Source organism: Labrus bergylta, chromosome 7, assembly GCF_963930695.1.
Source record: "Labrus bergylta chromosome 7, fLabBer1.1, whole genome shotgun sequence".
Classification (NCBI taxonomy): Eukaryota; Metazoa; Chordata; class Actinopteri; order Labriformes; family Labridae; genus Labrus; species Labrus bergylta.
The window spans coordinates 6,843,459-6,862,060 of record NC_089201.1 but is presented as its reverse complement, the minus strand read 5'-3'; the positions used below and the strand labels follow the sequence as shown (position 1 = coordinate 6,862,060).

Sequence of the window (18,602 nt, the reverse complement as noted above, 5' to 3'; positions counted from 1 at the left end):
AACAGAATTCTTAATAAGCTACATGGTCGACCAAATACAAGATATGAAGAAAAATTATGTTTTTTGAAAAATTATTTGTTATATTTTATTGTAATTATTAGAATTAATAATACTTACAATGATGATGAATGAAAATCAAAACCATCATGAATAAAGTATTTTTTCCTGCAGCATAGAAAGTGTTCTTTAATTTACGTTGAAAGCCCCCCTCGCCCCCTTTTATTATTTTTTGGGGAGCTATAGCTGTAATAAAATGTACTTTTTGCAAAAAGCTAATATTTGCTAATATTTCCTGTAGATTTATATTCAGGATGCATCTGAAGCTTAGGATACAAGTGAAGTCCAGCCTGTCAGATATGTAGAAGACAACATGCTGATACATTATTCATGTTGGTATTGCTGTATTTGAAACCCCACCACCACCCTCCACCCCCAGATCTATCTAACCCTTCCTCAGTTCTCTGCTGTCTCGCTTGTTACACGTCTTTACAGCTCGTGTTGCTCAAAGCAAAGAGAGTCAGTAGAGCATCCAGCAGAGTAGAGGCTGTTGCCCCAGGGCTCCAAGCTGATATCAAGACAATAATAAAAGCACAGTGTTGAGGGGATAGTGAGTGGGCGTTGCAGGACAGGAATTACTCTGAAGTTCGTCTGTACAACACAGTCTTGTCCTGTTGGCCACGGGGCAGCTCCACTGGTGTACTTTGAGTGACGGAGTGTGCTCCTTAAGTGCACCTGAGCTTTTGTTTGTGAAGCAGAGGTGAGGTTTGCTCATTATGAATTTTCCAGACAGAACGTCGAGGCAGAGAGTTTTCAGAGGTTTCAACCTGTTTTTAATGCTGCTTCTGGTCCTCTTCCCATAATTAAGAGATTGCTTTTTGAAGAGCAGGAGTCTTTGATTCCAATTTCTCACCATCCGTATCACAACTAGATGCTGAGCTAAACTTGGAGTTCTGTCAATAGTGCGAAACAGAAGGTGCTAAATTAATAATTTAAGGCTGTCGTGTTATTTTAGCATACAGCAGGTCACGTATCCTCGTCTACATTTTGACTCACTTGAGAGTGGTACTGATCCTCAGAGGTTATGCAACTGATTTTTTTTGTTTTCATTGTAGTCGAGATTCTAAACTCTTAAGTTTCCTCCTTTTCTAAGTAGAAGTTTTAGGCCTTTGATGTATAATGTAAGAGTAAGCAGCTTCTTCTTAACTCCACTCTAGGCTTTGTTTTCAGACAAGGTGTTTTGGGTGTCATGTTCTTATGTGCTCGTTATTTTCCCCACCGCTGTACTATGGCGGAGAGACCGCCCCACACACACACACCCACACATACACACTCTTTCTCATTTTCTTCCTCCCCATACTCCTCCCTATCTCAGCCCTCTAAGTGACAGCATACATCATGCTCCAGTTTTTGAGACTCAAGTGCAGCATCTAATGAGCTTAGAAGAATTGCTCCACAGGAAGAGTGACAGCCCCTGGTCATGTTTCCACCACCTCTCCTGCTGCGCTCCTATCACACCCACTCCTAAATGTATCATATAGCCACAGATTCATCAGTAAGCTTCTCCTTGAATATTCAATTCTCATATTGATTTTTTTTTTTTTTTTGGAGAAATGAAGGCAAAATCAAACGCTTTCCTGCAAACCAAGCACATTGTTACATTGCAAAATACCCACTGACAACATGAAGGTATTTTTCTAATTGGTTTAATTTTCCAAGTCTGCAAGAACAAGCTAGTTAAATTGACAGCACCCGTATTCAGTGTGGAAAATCAATATAGATGGCTCGCCAAAAGGAGATTTTTTTCCCTTGTGAGAAGTTTAACACAATCCAATATTAAGCAGTTGCAACAAACCTCAGCCCTGTTCCCCAAAAGTATTTAAAGGCTGACATGTTTGAGTCCTATTGTACAGCTATAGGTTATTATTAAAGCCTGACTGAAATATCAGAAGGCTTATTTTATGATATGGGCCTATCACAAATATTGATATCAATATGTGTTTTCTAGAAACCTTCTATCCCTTGTTTCATATTTGGGGGTAAAGTAGTAAAAATCTGTCCAGCACAAGTAAATTTACAGTTTACTTTACAGTATTCTCAGCAATGACTGCTTCACATGAAGTAGAGCATCAACGATTACCAGACTGGGATTCTCAAGTTAAATGTAATTTCTAAACATGCTAAATATTTCTCCACATAGTTCTATGTTTGGGAAACAGCCAGAGTGTTCCTTTCCAACGTAAAAAAAATAAAATAACAATCTGTGCACAATCCCCTTAAAAAATTATTGGAAAAAATATTCTAAGTACCAGCATGGATGTGATTTGGTCATGGGCAGGAGACCCCAGGCTTAGTGCTGAAGATAACCACCGCTGTGCTCTTACTCAGTCCAGCAGCTCCACTTTGAATTTTAGGACTTTTGAATAATTCCTGAATTCTGCCAAGCATCACAAACGTTTCCCTGCACTCTCATTACTTTGTGTATGTTTGTACCAGCTGCTTAGTATGGTGTACATTTACCTGTATTTATGTTCATCATGCAAACAGTGTAATAAGATTCTGTTGACAGCAGCTTTTGTGGGCTGAGTGATTCTGTGGTCCCAGCTTGATCAACTAAAGACCAGTTGTAACTTTTATTTAATGATAGTCAGGCGTGAAGTCAAGTGATACATCTATTTAAAAGTTGCTTTCTTTATCAGTGCTCATGATATATCATTTATCCAATCACTTTACTTGCTCAAAACGCACAATAACAAGACTAGATCAGCTATCACATTGGTAATGTTTGAATTTCTTCCTCTATTGCCAACACAACCCGTATATCATATCGCTAAACTGTTTCTGAGTATGTGCTGTTTGTGAGTATTCATGTGTGTCTGCTATTGCAGTGGTGTTTGGAGGTCCATAGACCTTTTTACCCTGCAACCTCCTGCCACAGTACCTCCTTCTTAATTGGAAACAATGCGGATATAGAAATGTTTTCTTCTTTCACCTTTAATGCTTGTGTGAAGTGTGAACCCTCAGCCAGTCTGTGAAACATTCTGCACCGCCGCAGGTTTTCCTTACCTTGCAGGAGAAATCGGCTTCCATTGTTTCCTAAAATCCATTAACGAGACTGAAAGTCTAAGGCCCCATAGCAGCGTCTATAGCCTCCAATGTTCATTACCCTGCACAGTCTGAAACAGTTTGACAGAATGAACACCATTCTGCTGATTTTGCTTTTCTCTGAGCCTGAAGGGAGTGGGGATAAAAATGTTAATTTGTCCTATGGGTGGTCGGCCATAGAGGGGGGAAAAAAAGCATTAGTTTATTAGACAACCAAAAGGGGTTATCTTCTTAGAACCCCAAAACTGCTGAGCGAAGATCATGACAATTTCGAAACATATGAGTTGTCTTGTGAGCACAGCTGCCAGTATGATGTAGGATCAGAGCATGACACTTCTTTAGGTGTCAGAATAATAATCTTTTTAAGTAGAATGGATGTCCTCAGTCACTTTCATTGCTCATTGGTACTGACTTATTTTAGAGCTAACTCCAGCCTGATGGGATCCCTGGAGACTAAAGTGCTGGACTGACTCACCAACTTCCCATTATTGTCAGGGGAGAGTAAATACAGCACACTTAAACGTGTTGAATTAAAATAAAAGCATCAGATTAGACTCTAAATCTGCTTCTTATTCCTCTCACATCAGTGCATAATTAAGCCCGCTGCTGATACCAGCTTGGTGGACTGGACAGGCATTTAGACCCACTAAAGCTCCGTCCTCTTCATCTTTCTTTAAGGATGAACAGATAAACTTAGCAGATTCCCACACCTTATCATCTTTTTCTCACTCAGAGTCAGTTTACCGACCAAAAAGCTTTCCTTTTTATGTGTGACTTACCGGCTCCTTTACTCGGACTCAAAAGAGCTGCAAATGAAAAGCCAGCCAAATGTACCAGTCTGAGAATCGTTTTGAACCTCTGCTAGAATAAAGGTCCTTTTTACCCTGCTTGTTATTTTACTGTTCATTTAGAATAATAGATTCAGAACATTTTCAGACCTAATAAGCAGTTGGTTGAAGTAAAACACTGGAATATCCCAAAAAATAAGAGAAGAGTCTGTGAGATACTCTCCTCAGATGTTCTTCCTTTAGTATATGTCGCTATGTAATGGCTTGCTTCAGCTCGTCCTGAACTGCAGAACATGCCTTGTGCATATCATTATCACACATTACCATCCCAGGTCTGACTAAGATGAGGGAGGTTGGAAAATATAGTTCAGATTCTGGCAGAGCCCCTGTCTGTTTTGACCTGATATTTATGCTTAGCACATTTATGAACTGTTTTTTTTTCTCTCTCTGGTTTGACAGATGACAGTGAGCAAAGTATGATGCATGCTAACGCTGTGGGTGGTGCTGTTTATATTTTGCTGCAGTTTTGGGCTTCTTCTTCTTCTTCATCTTCTTTTTTTATAGAATAGTATCTGCAGTAGGTAATTCAGGCCCAAGAATGACCCAGTTAAGAAGGCCATGTTTGTGTTCAGAACCGCCTCTGTCCTTTCTTTCATCTCTAGGCCACTGTTCCACTTCGCTGCTGTGAGGTAGCGCCGCCCCACTCTGGACTGGGAAGCAGCAACTGACGGACAGATAGGCCGCCCAGAGAAGCGTTGTCCTTTTCATGGATGCCAGGGTGGTCCTGCTGCACTTATGGGCAGTCCTTGTCCTCCTGACAACAGAGCTGAAGTGGATTGATGCTGCCAAAGTCTACACCAATGCTTGGGCTGTCCAGATCGAGGGGGGGCCAGAGGAGGCGGGCCGCATCGCCAGAGAACATGGATTCATCAACCTCGGCAATGTAAGTCTACATAAATGTACATGTTTGTTACTAAAACTGTGTCTCCTTTGATATCTACCTAAATAACCCCATGAGGGGCTGGAACCAGAGAAAGCTGCGTCTTGTAGGTGAATTTCAATGTTACAAAACTGTTGTACATCAAAGCAGAGCATCAGAGAGCCTATCATAACACCTCCAGGCGATCCTGTTTGTGTAGCGGATTGCGAAAAGTGTGGCCTCCTCCACTTCTTGTAGCTTAAGTGGGGCATGCATGGCTTCCTAATACACTGGCAGACACTTGTGTTTACAGAGTAGTGTTAGGAATAGACTGGAATAATAAGGCTGTTATTTTGGGGTCTCAAGGAAGGTTGTTATATTTTATAGTAATGGAGCTAGTTAGATTTTATAGCTCCCACTATAGCTCCTGTTTTTGAGACGTCTTTTTAATTAAGCGAAAGCTGTTGTGTTACTGTTGGTGTTTGTGAAGAAGAATAAACAACAGTGAACTGAGGTGAAGAATGGGCGGGGAGAGGAAGAAGTGGTAGTGACTTATTGTCCTCTCAGTGTTAGGTCCCTTGAATATCAAACTGCTTTCCAGGCTAAGCTTTTTCCATATTTGTGTTCAGCGGTTGCAGCGAATCACTGCTTGGTCCCCTCTCTCCCCCCCGTTTCTTCACTTGAGACTTAACTTCATTTGCATGCGTCTTTGTGGAGCTGCCTGAGTGCTACACACACCAGTGAACAGCCTTCTGGATTACTCCTCAGGAATATGTGTAGGAGGTTCTGCATATTCCTACCACACTTCTCCCCACCCTGAATAAAGAGGATTTTCTAAAAGAAAGGTTTTTCAGAATTAATTTCAGGCTTATCTTTGCTTTCTTAATATGTCAGAGATTAAGCTTTGTCTGGAGTGCAAAGCCACATGTTGTTAGTCTCCCTCTTATCGTAGTGAACAGTTGTCACATGCTTTATGCCAATGTGGAACAGATTAGATGTGTGGCATTAGTAAATGCACTTTACTGTCCAGCCCGATGATGTAAAATATTATATATCCACGGGCCTCCGAAATGCTGCTCTTAGAAACTTCCATTCTGCTTGAATTTGGAGTTGTTTTAGTATCGATCTGGACATTTTCTGCTGTTCCAACTGCCTCAAACTATTGTACCAGCTAGAAAAGAAAGCGTGCAAGAAGTGTAATGGCCCCTAACTGATGTGTACTCTTATCTGCTTCAGTAAATTTGTGGATGGTGAATCAATCTCAAGTCTTAGCGATTTTGATCAAATGAAATGTTCAATATTCTCCTCACTTATGAACACACTTACAAATTCCAACAATCACCCAGGAGACATCACTTAGGAGCACAAAAAAAAGTGTTCTTCTGTGCAAAGCCATTTTTCTTTCTTTCATATCCACTGTTTGTGATCACTCTCCAAAAACAACTTGGCTGTCTTCCTTCTGTTTATCTCTCCTTCCCTAATTTCACCAAAGCATAGAGACGTCTCCAGCCTCGTCTCTCTGCGACAAACCACTAGATTAATGGGAAGAACTAAAGCTTCATGTTTTTTCTCCTCTGCTAATCAGTGATTTCATCAGAGGGGTAGAGCCAGAGTTAGCCACAGGCACAAGCCTCTGAGATGGCTGTCTGTTACTGGAAGTATGATGCCATATGGTAGCTTGTTGTTTTAGAGTATGCGAGAAGTGACATTAAGTTAACTCTGGGTCCCAGAGCGTGAAAGAGGAGGGTAGCCACATTGCATATTGTGGTGCTTAAAACACTACCTTTTTTTTTTTTTTTTTACATCATCCCAAGCAACCCACAGTCACTCTCCACGGTTCAAGGTGCCTGACACCACAGCCCACAAGATGTCTGTCACCTTTACAGATGTGGGTTTCACCCTGAAGACATGCTCGAGTGGAGCTTCTTTTTGAAGTTTTGATGTGAGAGGAAAATATTCCAGCAGCGATTATATATTTTTCTATATTATTCATATATATGTTTGCTAGTGTAGAGAGGGTGAAGGTGGATGTTAAAAAGGTAGGTTAAAAAGAATTGTGGTAATTGACATTTTCCCATTGGAACAAAATAAGAAAAGATTAGAAGTGAGACATGATGTGGTGAAAGCAAGTCGCCTCTGAGGCCGTGTGGGAGGAAGTACAAAAAAAAAGGAAGCTAGCTAATGGAGTATGATATTATGAACCAAAGCCCATAAGCATTGGATGGCTGGAAGGGTGACATTTAGTATTATCCACTGTCTGGAATTCGATTGTGTGGGCGTAAAATCTTCAGTCATTGTGTTAAAGGAGGACACAAATAAGTTTAGTCCCCGAGTGTTTGCTATGGGAAAAGGACGATGTACAGGTGATGTGCTGTTTGTGCCCTGACAGCACAGTGAGGCCTATGTAAAGGTATGGGTTAGGTGAGGCTGTGCATGGGGAACAACCTACTAGTCATTTTTTCTATCACTGTAGGTTGTTACAGGGCACTTAAAGAAGGCAAATAGGCTGATGTATTTTTGCAGGTAATGGAATTTTTATCACTCGTGATTATAGAATCATCAGATGATTTGTTCAGTGCTCAGAGATGCCTCATTATCGAGTTTTATGCATTGGCAGATTCCCTCTTTATTTGAGCTTGCTTTTTCTTTGACTTTGCACAGGTGTGTGTGTGTGTGTGTGTGTGTGTGTGTGTGTGTGTGTGTGTGTGTGTGTGTGTGTGTGTGTGTGTGTGTGTGTGTGTGTGTGTGTGTGTGTGTGTGGTTCAGAACAAGGATTAAACTATAAATGTCATCAAGATTTTACAAATTGTCACAGGTTGTTTTTACGTTGGTTTGGTCGTTATCTTTTAAGCAGTGCTTTCTTTTGTTTTTCAATAATGCTTTTGTTGCTGCATGGGGGGTGTGATATCAGGGTTTAGTCCTAAATGTCATGTTGTTTTCTTGCTGAGCAGAGTCAGAATCATTGTTTTTATGAGGACCGGCAGGCTCTGTGGGTGTTGACACACCGAATCAACCCGCTGTGCGGATTAGACATCTAATGCCAGTGCCTCTCTTAGTCCATGTCTTTCTATTTCTTTGACTATATCTCTCCATCTGCCTCATGTCTTTCTATCAATGATTCAAAAATGCAGCTATAGTTTAATCTGATGGAAAGCCAACATGTATGCTTCCCACTGTCTTCTCCAGCAGCCGTGGCCCCTTTTTACAAGCTGCAGGAGCACACTTCCCCTGTGCTGCATGGGCAACAGGTCATTCACAAGTAAATGGGAAAATGTTAGATTGCAGTCCCGTTGCACTAGCTAATTTAACTACCGGTATGCATTCCTTCAAAATTCAATTATACTGCTGAAAATTCTCTTGTTTTTCATACCATCACAGCCCAAAATACACACACACACACACACACACACACACACACACACACACACACACACACACACACACACACACACACACACACACACACACACACACACACACACACACACACACACACACACACACACAGATACCCGCTCTGTGTTAGGTACAACGTAATGTGCTCAACTGCCATTGTTCATTACTCTGCTGCACATAGAGCCCTGCCAAATGTGTGATGCACACACCTGCTGGCCAGTTCTCTCTCTCTCTCTCTCTCTCTCTCGCTCTCTCTCTCTTTCTTTTTATCTGTGTGGATTCAATTCAATCCAAATGAGCTGTATTGGCATGAAATGTAACAAAATAAATACATGAAATTCTCGCTCTCTCTTCCTCCCTCTCTGGTCTACTTACTCGGTGTGAGATGGTCCCAGCACTGCAGGATTGAGTTAGTGTTATTATACTGCTATAGAAATGACACTGATTCTTTTAAGAATGTACATGGGCAGGTCGTTTTGTGGAGACGTGGAGAGTCTGATTATATTCTGTACAGTTGTAAAGAGAGCACTGTCTGGATGACTTTTATCATATAGTGTCATGCTTTCATTCCACTTCCATTTGCCCTGAGTGCAGTGACGAAGTGTTAATGTTCCTTTGCGTATCCGTGTGTGTGTGTTTTTTTGTTTGCGTGTGTGTGTGTGTCAGCTTTTTTTCTTAAGCTTGCTGATTTTTTCAAATGTAATTAGGTGTAATCATTGCTTTAATGGAACATCAGAGTATTGTCCTCTGTCTTCATCTCACTGTCTGCCTGTATAGTTTTCTCCGTAGATGTTGCTATCGTCAGACTTCAGCACTAAAGCCATACTAGACTGTTCTGCAGCACGGAGACAGGCGATGTCTGCAACTGCAGTATTGGCTGTTTTCTATTTCCCCAAGGACTTTTTACAGGGAAATTTAAGGAAGTCTCACAGAGTAAAAGCAGCAAAGTCTTGCCGTTGGCATTAACAGATCTTGATGGAAAGTGTCTGCAGATGTGCTAATATATAATAATGTTACCAGGAGATTACTCAAAGACAGAGTTACACTCATATCGCTGCAGAATCTGAAGGCTCTATAGGCTACTGTGGTCCCAAGTCAATATCAGAATAATTGTCTGTCTTCCTAAACGTTTGTCATGAATATTTATAGTACTTTTTTTCAAATTGTCTAATCCCTCATGTAAACAAGCATTAACATTAATGAATAAATGTACTTACTTAGCATGGAATACAAGCCATTAAAAACAAATTAATGAAACCGTTTGACTTAACTGTATCATATATTGGTGTCATATTTGTCATCTAAATAGACATGATGGTAAAAAAAAAAAATCAACATTGTTACAAAAAATGTTCTTAGAGGGCTCTAAAATGAGCTGTTAATTCATGCAGTGGATAATACTGGAGCTGGGTTTGACGTCATCTGCGAGAATAAACCGACATATGAAGCAGCAGGGTAATAATAAGGAACCTAACACTACAGCACATTTACCATCAAGTGTTTGCTCTAGGCTTAAGCCGAAAAGTGCATCTATAGCTTCATCTTGTTCTGTGATATATACTGAAAGTGTATTTTTTCTTAATCCAGAATACTAAAATGTATGCAGATTGATTTGCAAACATTGCCCATATTCAATTCTACTCGTGCAGCACCATTCCCCACCAAACATCATTAAGCTGCATGATAAAACACCAACAATTTTCAAGATGAGAGCCCCAAGACCTTCCATTTTCTGCCCTATAAATCTTCTTTTATCTTTCTTTCCTCCCTTTTTTTTGGATCTCTAGCCTCCCTCCACGCCTGCTCCTTTCCCCCTTAAACTTTAAGGTTATGATCCTCACAAAGTCAAACGGATTGAGATTGTAATTCTGTGGAGAAATGAATAGAAACATGATAGAAATGATAAAACTGTTTTATTAGAATTATAGTAAACATTGACTAAAAAGCACTATTTGATGTGGCTCAGTCATTTTTTAATCAATAGACCTGTTTAATGGAGACAAATCCAATTCTAGCAGCACCAGGATGCACAATGGAATCTAAATCTGGGTTTTTAATTAGATTGTGAAATTAAAATGGCAGTGAACCTGATTGTAGTCAGAAGAATCTTTGGTCTGTAATTTATTACTTTGTTGTTGGAACAATAGAAGGAAAAAAAAAAAGCATGAAATGTCGATTGCTGCATCCCGTGAGAATTTATAAGAAAAGTTCTCTTTTCTTATTTTGCGAGCCACAGCTGTTTCTTCACATCCAGCTGCTGCCTCATTCTGAAGTCTTTTCAAGGAAAATAATTGAGTAGTGTTGAAATATTGTACACAAGTTGTAACGTCTGTCTTTTATTGGATAGTTAGAAATTATTTAACCTTGTGTTGGTCTTTTTCCTCTGCGTTTGGTAGCTGCATGCCTTTTTTTCTCTCTCACTCTTTTCCTGTGTGCATGTATGCATAATGCATACACATTATATTTTGTGATGGTTAGGTAGTTATCTCTAGATTTGGTGTAACCCTCTGCTCCTACTCATTGCCTTAAAGCCATACTGTTACTGTCTGCCCACTGGCACACCAAACCACAGCCTGTTCTGGCATTAGAGTTACCATGGAGAAAACTAATAATAATAATAATATGATAATATTAGTCAATTGCTTGGTCGGGGGGGAGGGGTGATTTTATTTTTTGGCAGTACAACACCATGTGTTTTCTGGGATCTTAAGGCCATTTGGCATTTAAAAAAAACTCCTCATCCTTCTGGTGTTTGTGCTTAATTAGAAAATGTAGATGAGCCTCCTAACAGAGGCCAGACTTCTCTTTCTTCGCTTGACTTCATTTTTTAAGTATATGAGGGTTGTTTTTGTTCCTGCATCACCATTTTGCTATCACAATATCCCACAAAGTCCACTGGGTCCACTGCAATCTTTTCGTCTCCCTCTATGGCTCTAAGCCATTTTTACCTCCTATCCTTTTTAATCTCATCCTCTCTTAAAACTTCCAATATTTGCAGGTGGTTTGCAGGTCTGGTCTCCAGGCAGTTTCCCTATTTCCTCTCTCCTCCTCTGGGCTTTTGATCCCCACTTTCCTTTTTCTTCATCATCTAGCCTCCACTTTCCTTCATTGTTTTCTGATCTGAGGGAAGAGTACTTCCTAATCCCCGAGCTGTCTCATTTCGATGCACCACTTCATTATATGGAGCCTGCAGCCACGGACCTTTTAGCTGTTTCTAAAATTGTCTCCTAGAAAATGAGTGGCACTGTTCCAGAGACCCACAAAAAATCATGACTCTAGAGGTACTCAGAACTTTTTTTAATACAAGAAAAAATGCTTCATTTATTTTATTTACAAAACTCAGACCCCAGCTTCACGTGCTACCAACAGCCCATCTTTAAGAGGGTTTTTTTTGCATTATAGGCTGAAGGACCAGGCCGTATGGATCATGTGTGTGGAACAGGATAAGGGCTATCAGGCTGCTCTCTGTTTGTCTGAGATATGGAACCAGCCATGCGTGTGCTTTGTCTGGCTTCACTCACTTTCTCTCTTTTTTTTTTTTTGAACACTACACACATTAATAAACTCAGGATGGCTTTGCGATAGAACTTTCCCTTTTGAGCAGCATCGACTTTTGTTCGCAGGAAAAAAAGTGCAGATACAATACGATTCAGCCGCAAAAAGCAGCTGTAGTGGTTTGGGTTGTTCATCTTCGCTGCAGTATTTCTATACTGTGACTAGATGGAAACGTATTTGTGAGGTGCAGGCACAGTTTGAGAAAAAACAAGCAGTTTGTTGTTTGCTTGTACATCAGTTCGTTCATTCATTCATTCATTCATGTGCATTTACACATTAATGCCAGCATCCACAAGAAGGCAGTGGTTGGCCCTTGGGGTAGGACTGTGCTCAAAAAAAACATATGCCAATATATATCATGTATCATGTACTCCTTGCAAACACATCGCTGCAGATGTTACAGAGTGGATATGACTGCGATGCTGTGATGATAGTTTTGTCCAATGGTACATAAACGGTACGTTAATGGTTTAAATGGTCCAAAAGGCCTTGGACAAGTCTTAACCATTTCATAACCTCTCTGATGTTATTTAATTTCATACAATCATACAAACCAGGAATATTAGAAAACTATACAGCATTAATGTGCTTGATGTCATTTCTGCATTACAAATATTATTATTATTACCTATGGTGCAGTTCAAAATAACACCATAGTCATAGCTCTGGGATTAAAACATTTGAAGTGTTTTAAGTTGTAGGATCCTTACGTCTCTGCTGTTATTCTGAACAACAAAGAACGGCTGTTGTAGTGAATTCTTTGTATGACATGGTCATTATCCAAAATCAGTGTTTATCACTTTATGTATCTTGTCGTGGCTTCTGTATCGTGATGCATATTGGATCGTGAGGTTGAGGGAAATACCCAGTCCTACCTTGGGGTATTATAAAGAGAGTAAAAGCACTGCATATATAACTCTGGTTATCACTAGAAAGAAGTATTTTGCACTTGGGCTAGCTGGGCTTCTTGACTATTTTTATTTTTTTATTTTTTTGGATCTGTTTTGATTAAGAATACAACAAGGCCAATATCAGATTGTCACACTTCATGACACTCTATCTTTTTTCATTAGATTTCTTTTTTTTTTTTTTCAATTTACCCAAGAGATTTGTTGTGAATAACCTTTAACCTGTTATTTAGAGCTCACTGTCATGCTATTCAATAAAAGGGCCTCAGAACAATGACTTTCATAATGAGTCTAATCCTGCTGTTGAGTTACTTTGTCTGACTTGTGTTCCCCTGCATGATCATTTCAGGGGGCTTAGTTGATTTTGTTGATTTGAGGTGGTATATATGTGTGTGTGAGAAGAAGACTGTCACACGCATAGTGTTTCCCTGCACTGTGCATGAAGCACTCGGGTGTACATTGCAGAATAATTTGTGTAACAGCCAGCGACAAGACGAAACAGGTTAAAAGTAGTATGCATGGCGCGCAGTCAGAGATGTTGTGCTGCAGTGGTTCAGGCTTTTGTGAACACCATTGTGTCAGGCTGCCTGCAGATATTCTGTTATGACTGTGAAACACTTGAAGAAAGCACTGCCTCCCTATTGCTCTATAGGTAATGATTAATTGCATCAATTACAATCATGGCAATTCATTGCATTGATTACTTCGGCTTACGCAATTATCAAATTGAACACTTTGAATTGCAAGAATCAAATTGAACCTTCACATTCTTTTACAGTAAAATACTGCCATTACTGCAGCATCTCCTGCTGCCACTGACAGCCCAGTAAATGCTGCGGCTCCAAATGTCACTCCTATTGAGGCCGCTGCTGCTGCTGCTGTCACAACTACAAGTAATGTTACTGCACAGAGAAAAATGTGTGTGTGTGCCAAACCCTGTTAAGGCAATCATAAGTAAACACATTTCTGCAATGTGTGCAGCTGTTAATTAGCTTTATGGTTAATCAATATGGAAGGAACTTTTTTTATTACTTCTTACTGAATCCATTTGTTTGTTTTTTTTCCTAAAACACAGCTGAATGACTTCAAGAAAAGAACATAATAACAATAATTCCTCTTTAAACGCATTGCCATCCTGGATAATTTAATTAAATCATTGTAAAGCAATTAATCGACAGAGCTATGGAGCATTTTGAATGTCTGAAAAAGGTGGCCTTTCTTTGCAGTTTCTTTGGGAGCTCATCCCTTATTTTGCCCACTGCTTGGAGAAAAAAAAAGTGAGAACAATATGCAGAGACCTTGAGTCAGCCTTGGGAATGCTACGTGGGGAATAACCTCTAAGCATTCTGCATGCCAGACAGCAGAAGTTTTTGAGCAATGCAAGCAAAAAGTACCTCACTGCTCAACCATGTTTTTGTCCACTGGTAACTGAGCACAGTCATATAACGTTTATCTTCTCTGGCTTTCACTTCTCATGCACATCACATTCATATCCTTGCTTATGAGAAAATATTACAGGAAATTTCATTTGTGCTTGTATCAACAAGGGTAGGCGTGAGAAACACAAATTCGAGGTAAAATAATGCGGTTAGAGGTGAGGTGAAATTGTTACTCGGAGGTGCAAGTGTGAGAGATCAGATCAGTGCTGCAGCCAGTATTACATTCAGCCCCTGAAACTCTCCTTTTTATCCCTGCTCCAAAAGAACATGAAAGAGAAAAGGCAAGGTGTAGCCTACAAGTACACACACATAATCATTTATTGGACTGTTATTGAGGACATGAGACGAGTTATCAAGAAGTTATTAGTTTCTTCTGCTGTGTGCCCAGATTCTGTCGGCTGTGAAATATCCTTTATTTGTTTAGTTTTTTTTCTCGAGATTTAATTCCTCCCTTTTATTTCACGTCCTGTTTGCAGTTTGCCAGAGTGACACCAGGGGGTTTCTTGTTATTATGTGCAACCTGTCAAAGCAACATCAATACTTGAAGAACCCATGAAATGTAAATCAGAGCTCAATACAAAGAGTTAGTTTTAATAAAAGGGACTTATGAACAGATATTCAGCAGGGGCCTTTACGCTTGAATGTCTGTGCTGCAGTCATTCTGTTTCTCTCTTTTGATTTGAGACATTGAAAAGAAACACCAGCAAAAACTGTTGTTAAATGTTTGATGCCTTTAGTTTTAGAAACATGCTGGAATCACTGGTTGTTTGAAAATAATTCTTTAAAAAATGGGAGCACATCCTCTGAAGGAACAAGGCCATCAAGCTCACGTCTTTACTCAAGACAAGGAGGCACCTCACTGAACAGTTACTCCAAAAGAAGAGATGGCCATTTTAAGGTTATTTTTTAAATCTGAATTTTCACTATGCATGTGTCTGATATTTGACATCTGTGCTCTTCCACAAGAGACTTTTGCATCGATCAAGGACCAGCATGCCGTCTTTTTTTTATTTAACCTCGGGGGGTCTTGTTGAGAAGCAGTCATTAAGCGTGACTTTTCTTTTCTGCGAGCAAAGACATGACTGTGCTCTCTCTCTCTCTCTCTCTCTCTCTCTCTCTCTCTCTCTCTCTGCTGTGTTCCCTGCTACAGAAATAATGTATTCATTTTCCATTTATAAGTCTAACAAAAATCAAGTCAAACTATTTTATCAATCAACACTACAAGTATCTACAAGGTTTCATCGTTACACAGTCAGGCTTCAGACCGCACTCCATGAGCTCTTCTCCCCCCCCCCCATCCAAAAGAGGAGGCTGATAAGACGCCAGAAAAAGTTCTGCAGAGCGATGTGTACTTTTGGTGTCGCTGTAAAAGTATAAATATGACCTTTGGAGGAAGGCGGAATGAAGAAGTAAAAAGCCTTCCAGCCCGGGAGATATCAGGCTCCCCTCTGAAGTGTGACACTTGGTCAATTGCAGGCTGATGTGATTTAGCAGAGACAAGACAGAGAGTGATGGTGAAATAACAAGGCAGCCGGCCCTCTCTGACTCCCTGACACCGGCTCTGTTGGTGATCCGCTAGCTTCTCTCTGGAGGCTGCAGTGAGTTTTTTAACAGTGGCGATGGAGAGTAGCTTGATGCATTATTTAAATGAATGGATTTAACACTTGTTTGCATTTTTGGCGAGATCAAAGGCTGTTTCAACAATAAAACTGTGTTTGTGGTGTTGGCAGGAATGCAAAGATAAAAAACAAATATTTTCGTAATTGTATAAATCTGTTAAAATTGCAAGGGGCTAATAATCTACATATTCCAAGATGAATGCATGCTGCCATACACGTGTGTAGTCACATTCTAATAATATTTCAGGTAGATCATTCTCAGCCTGACGCAGAAAGAGTGTCGTCTATGTGGAGAGAGTAGCGCTCACAGTGGAGGATGAGCGCAGTAATACTTTTTTTTTTTTACAGAGTTTGTTCCATTTTCATTCTCCTGTGAGAGTCCTTTGTGGGCAAAGACTGCCAGCGGTGCCGCATGAGCAGCTCCTTCTCTAAAATTTAAACGACACTGGGGTTCTTCACATGGTATTCTCTAAAATCAAAGTGACATTAAAAAATGGAGCAATTGACCCAGAAAATGCCAGGGGCTTTCTGTTCAAATGGCACTTTAAGAAACTTCTGCCTCTTAGCGCGTGATAAAGAGTTTGTCTGAGAAACACAGTCATTTTAGCTGGCACTATATGGTTGATATTAAATGGAAAACGTGTTCCCTATATTCACATGGGGGTCCCTCAGCCAATGATGGTCATCCCTCATGACGCTGAACCTACTTTCTCTTCTGCACCAAAGCTTGTTTGACTTCAGAGTGGTTAAAAGAAACACCATTTCCAAACATTTTGATTCATGCTTTTATTCCAGATATTGGACAAGCATGTTTATTTATGTGTGCTACTGGTTCATAATAAGGACTAATTCACCCTCTACTTAAATGCCTCCTCATTAGGAGCTTTGGTGGAACAGGGAGCACTATAAATTTGTAGTCTATGTTATAATGTAATGGGAAAAGATGACTGCATTATTTATGTCTGCTCTTTGTGTTCACTTGAAGCTATTGCAAAGCTCCACACCTCATACATTTATGCTGCATTATACTGCATTAGAGGCTGCCTGCTTATTCACCTCAGAATTTGTACAATAGCACTGATTCGACATCTTAATACAGAACTCTTATGTTTCCAAACACCAATTGGTTGTTGAAGTTTCATGCTGCCAGGCCATTATACAGAGGTTGTTTTTGTTACACAGATGTAGAGTAATGCGCGGCGGTTCCCATATTTAATTTTTTAGGGATGAATAAAATCATTTTTTGGTGTGTCTATGAGGAAAATTGACATCAAAAACAGCATGTCACAACATATTTTAGTCACCCCTCTGAAGTGATGTAAGGGTGGAATAAATTTGGCTGAGAGATCATCACACACAACAGAGACGATTCTTTCAATCTATCAACAAGAATGCATCAAAGAGGCTGTCGAAAATTAGTGAAAATTCCTCTCCTCAGCTTCTCACCATAGACCTAATGACATTCTGCTACCAGCTCTAGTGTTGTTGTTTCGTGGGAGGATTGTGGAAAGGGAAATAAAAAAAAAAAAACAGCACACCAGGCTGTCTCAATCCTCCCCAGAAAATGTCTGTGTCTCTGTGACGGATGTATGGGAAGAAATGAAAAATAAAACAGAATAAGGTTAGAAAATATATGTAAAGGTTCCCAGGATGTTAATCCTTGTTCTGTTTTGCAGAAAAACTTCCTCTCCTAAGCATAAGAGGAAAGAAAACCTCCTGAAGGTGCTATAGTCATATGATGTAGCTTTGCAAAATACTTGAGTCATTTATCATTGTTATGAAGGCTATCATGGGACCTTGCACAAGAGTCCTTTATAATAAGTGCTCTGTTCTCTCATATTTTCAGTGCTGCCACACAAATGAAAACACCACACACAGCAAAATATGAGGGGAAATTTAGTCTTTTCTTTCATCTGCATAAATTTAAAAACCCTGTTAATATATGATATGTTTCTCAAACCACAAAGTAAAGCAAAATGTCTAAATACTGCCTCCTCTTAATGCATGCTGCTACTCATCACACTGTGTCTTGATGGGCCAAAGTAGTTCAAAATATCTTACCCTTTTGCAACAAAGGAATAAAACGTCTAAAATAACACTGTAAAAGGTAACCTGCCACGGCTTAAGGCCATGTAATAGATCTTACAGGTCATCTAAGCTTGTTCACTGAATACGTTGAACTTTATCACAACAATAACACAGTCCTTATTAGAGCCTGTACTTACAACCGATATTAGCATATCCAGTGACTATCAGTATTGGCAAATATGATCATGCTTCAATATTACTAGATTTATTAACCTGTCAAATAGCATTTCATTTGAGTATCATTGTATTACACTAGAATTTCTCTTTCTGGCTGTCACCAGCAGAGTGCGCTATACAGATTTCAACAAGCTTTATCACTCACCAGAGTGGTGATGCACGTACATGCGCGGCTACTTTTCAGCTGTTGACCATCTTTTGCTCATTGTATATCTTTTCCACAGGTGTTTCATTAATGAATTTGATGGATCAACACGAAAAAAATTATAAATCTATATCCAGCTACTTCTAAAGATCGAAAATAGATCCTAGAAGGATATCGGCCGATCTATCGTTATTTGATTATTTCTCTTCTTAATATGGATATCTGCATCAGGCCCAAAAATCCCACATCGGTAAGGCCCTACTCCTTATGCTTATACCATGCTGGAATTAAATCTAAGTTTTTTTTTCAATATAGTGATCCAACAATTAGCATTTTCTACCCTTCCACAAGCACCGATTTCCATAATGGGTGAGGATAACAATAGATTCAAAAGTAAAAAGTGTGTCAGTGATATCAAGCGTTTTACCCACAATAGCCCTCTAACATTGTGCAGTATAATGAATGG

General features: G+C 39.8%; 1 protein-coding gene across 1 annotated transcript in view; it reads left to right on the top strand.

The window, feature by feature from the left end:
- furinb (furin (paired basic amino acid cleaving enzyme) b) overlaps nucleotides 1-18,602 on the top strand; it is a 92,880-nt gene that overhangs the window by 3,262 nt on the left and 71,016 nt on the right. Inside the window, exon 2 of the mRNA XM_020641933.3 lies at nucleotides 4,553-4,833. Coding sequence (XP_020497589.1) covers nucleotides 4,657-4,833 — 177 coding nt within the window. The 5' untranslated portion in view covers nucleotides 4,553-4,656. The remainder of the gene's footprint in view (nucleotides 1-4,552; nucleotides 4,834-18,602) is intronic.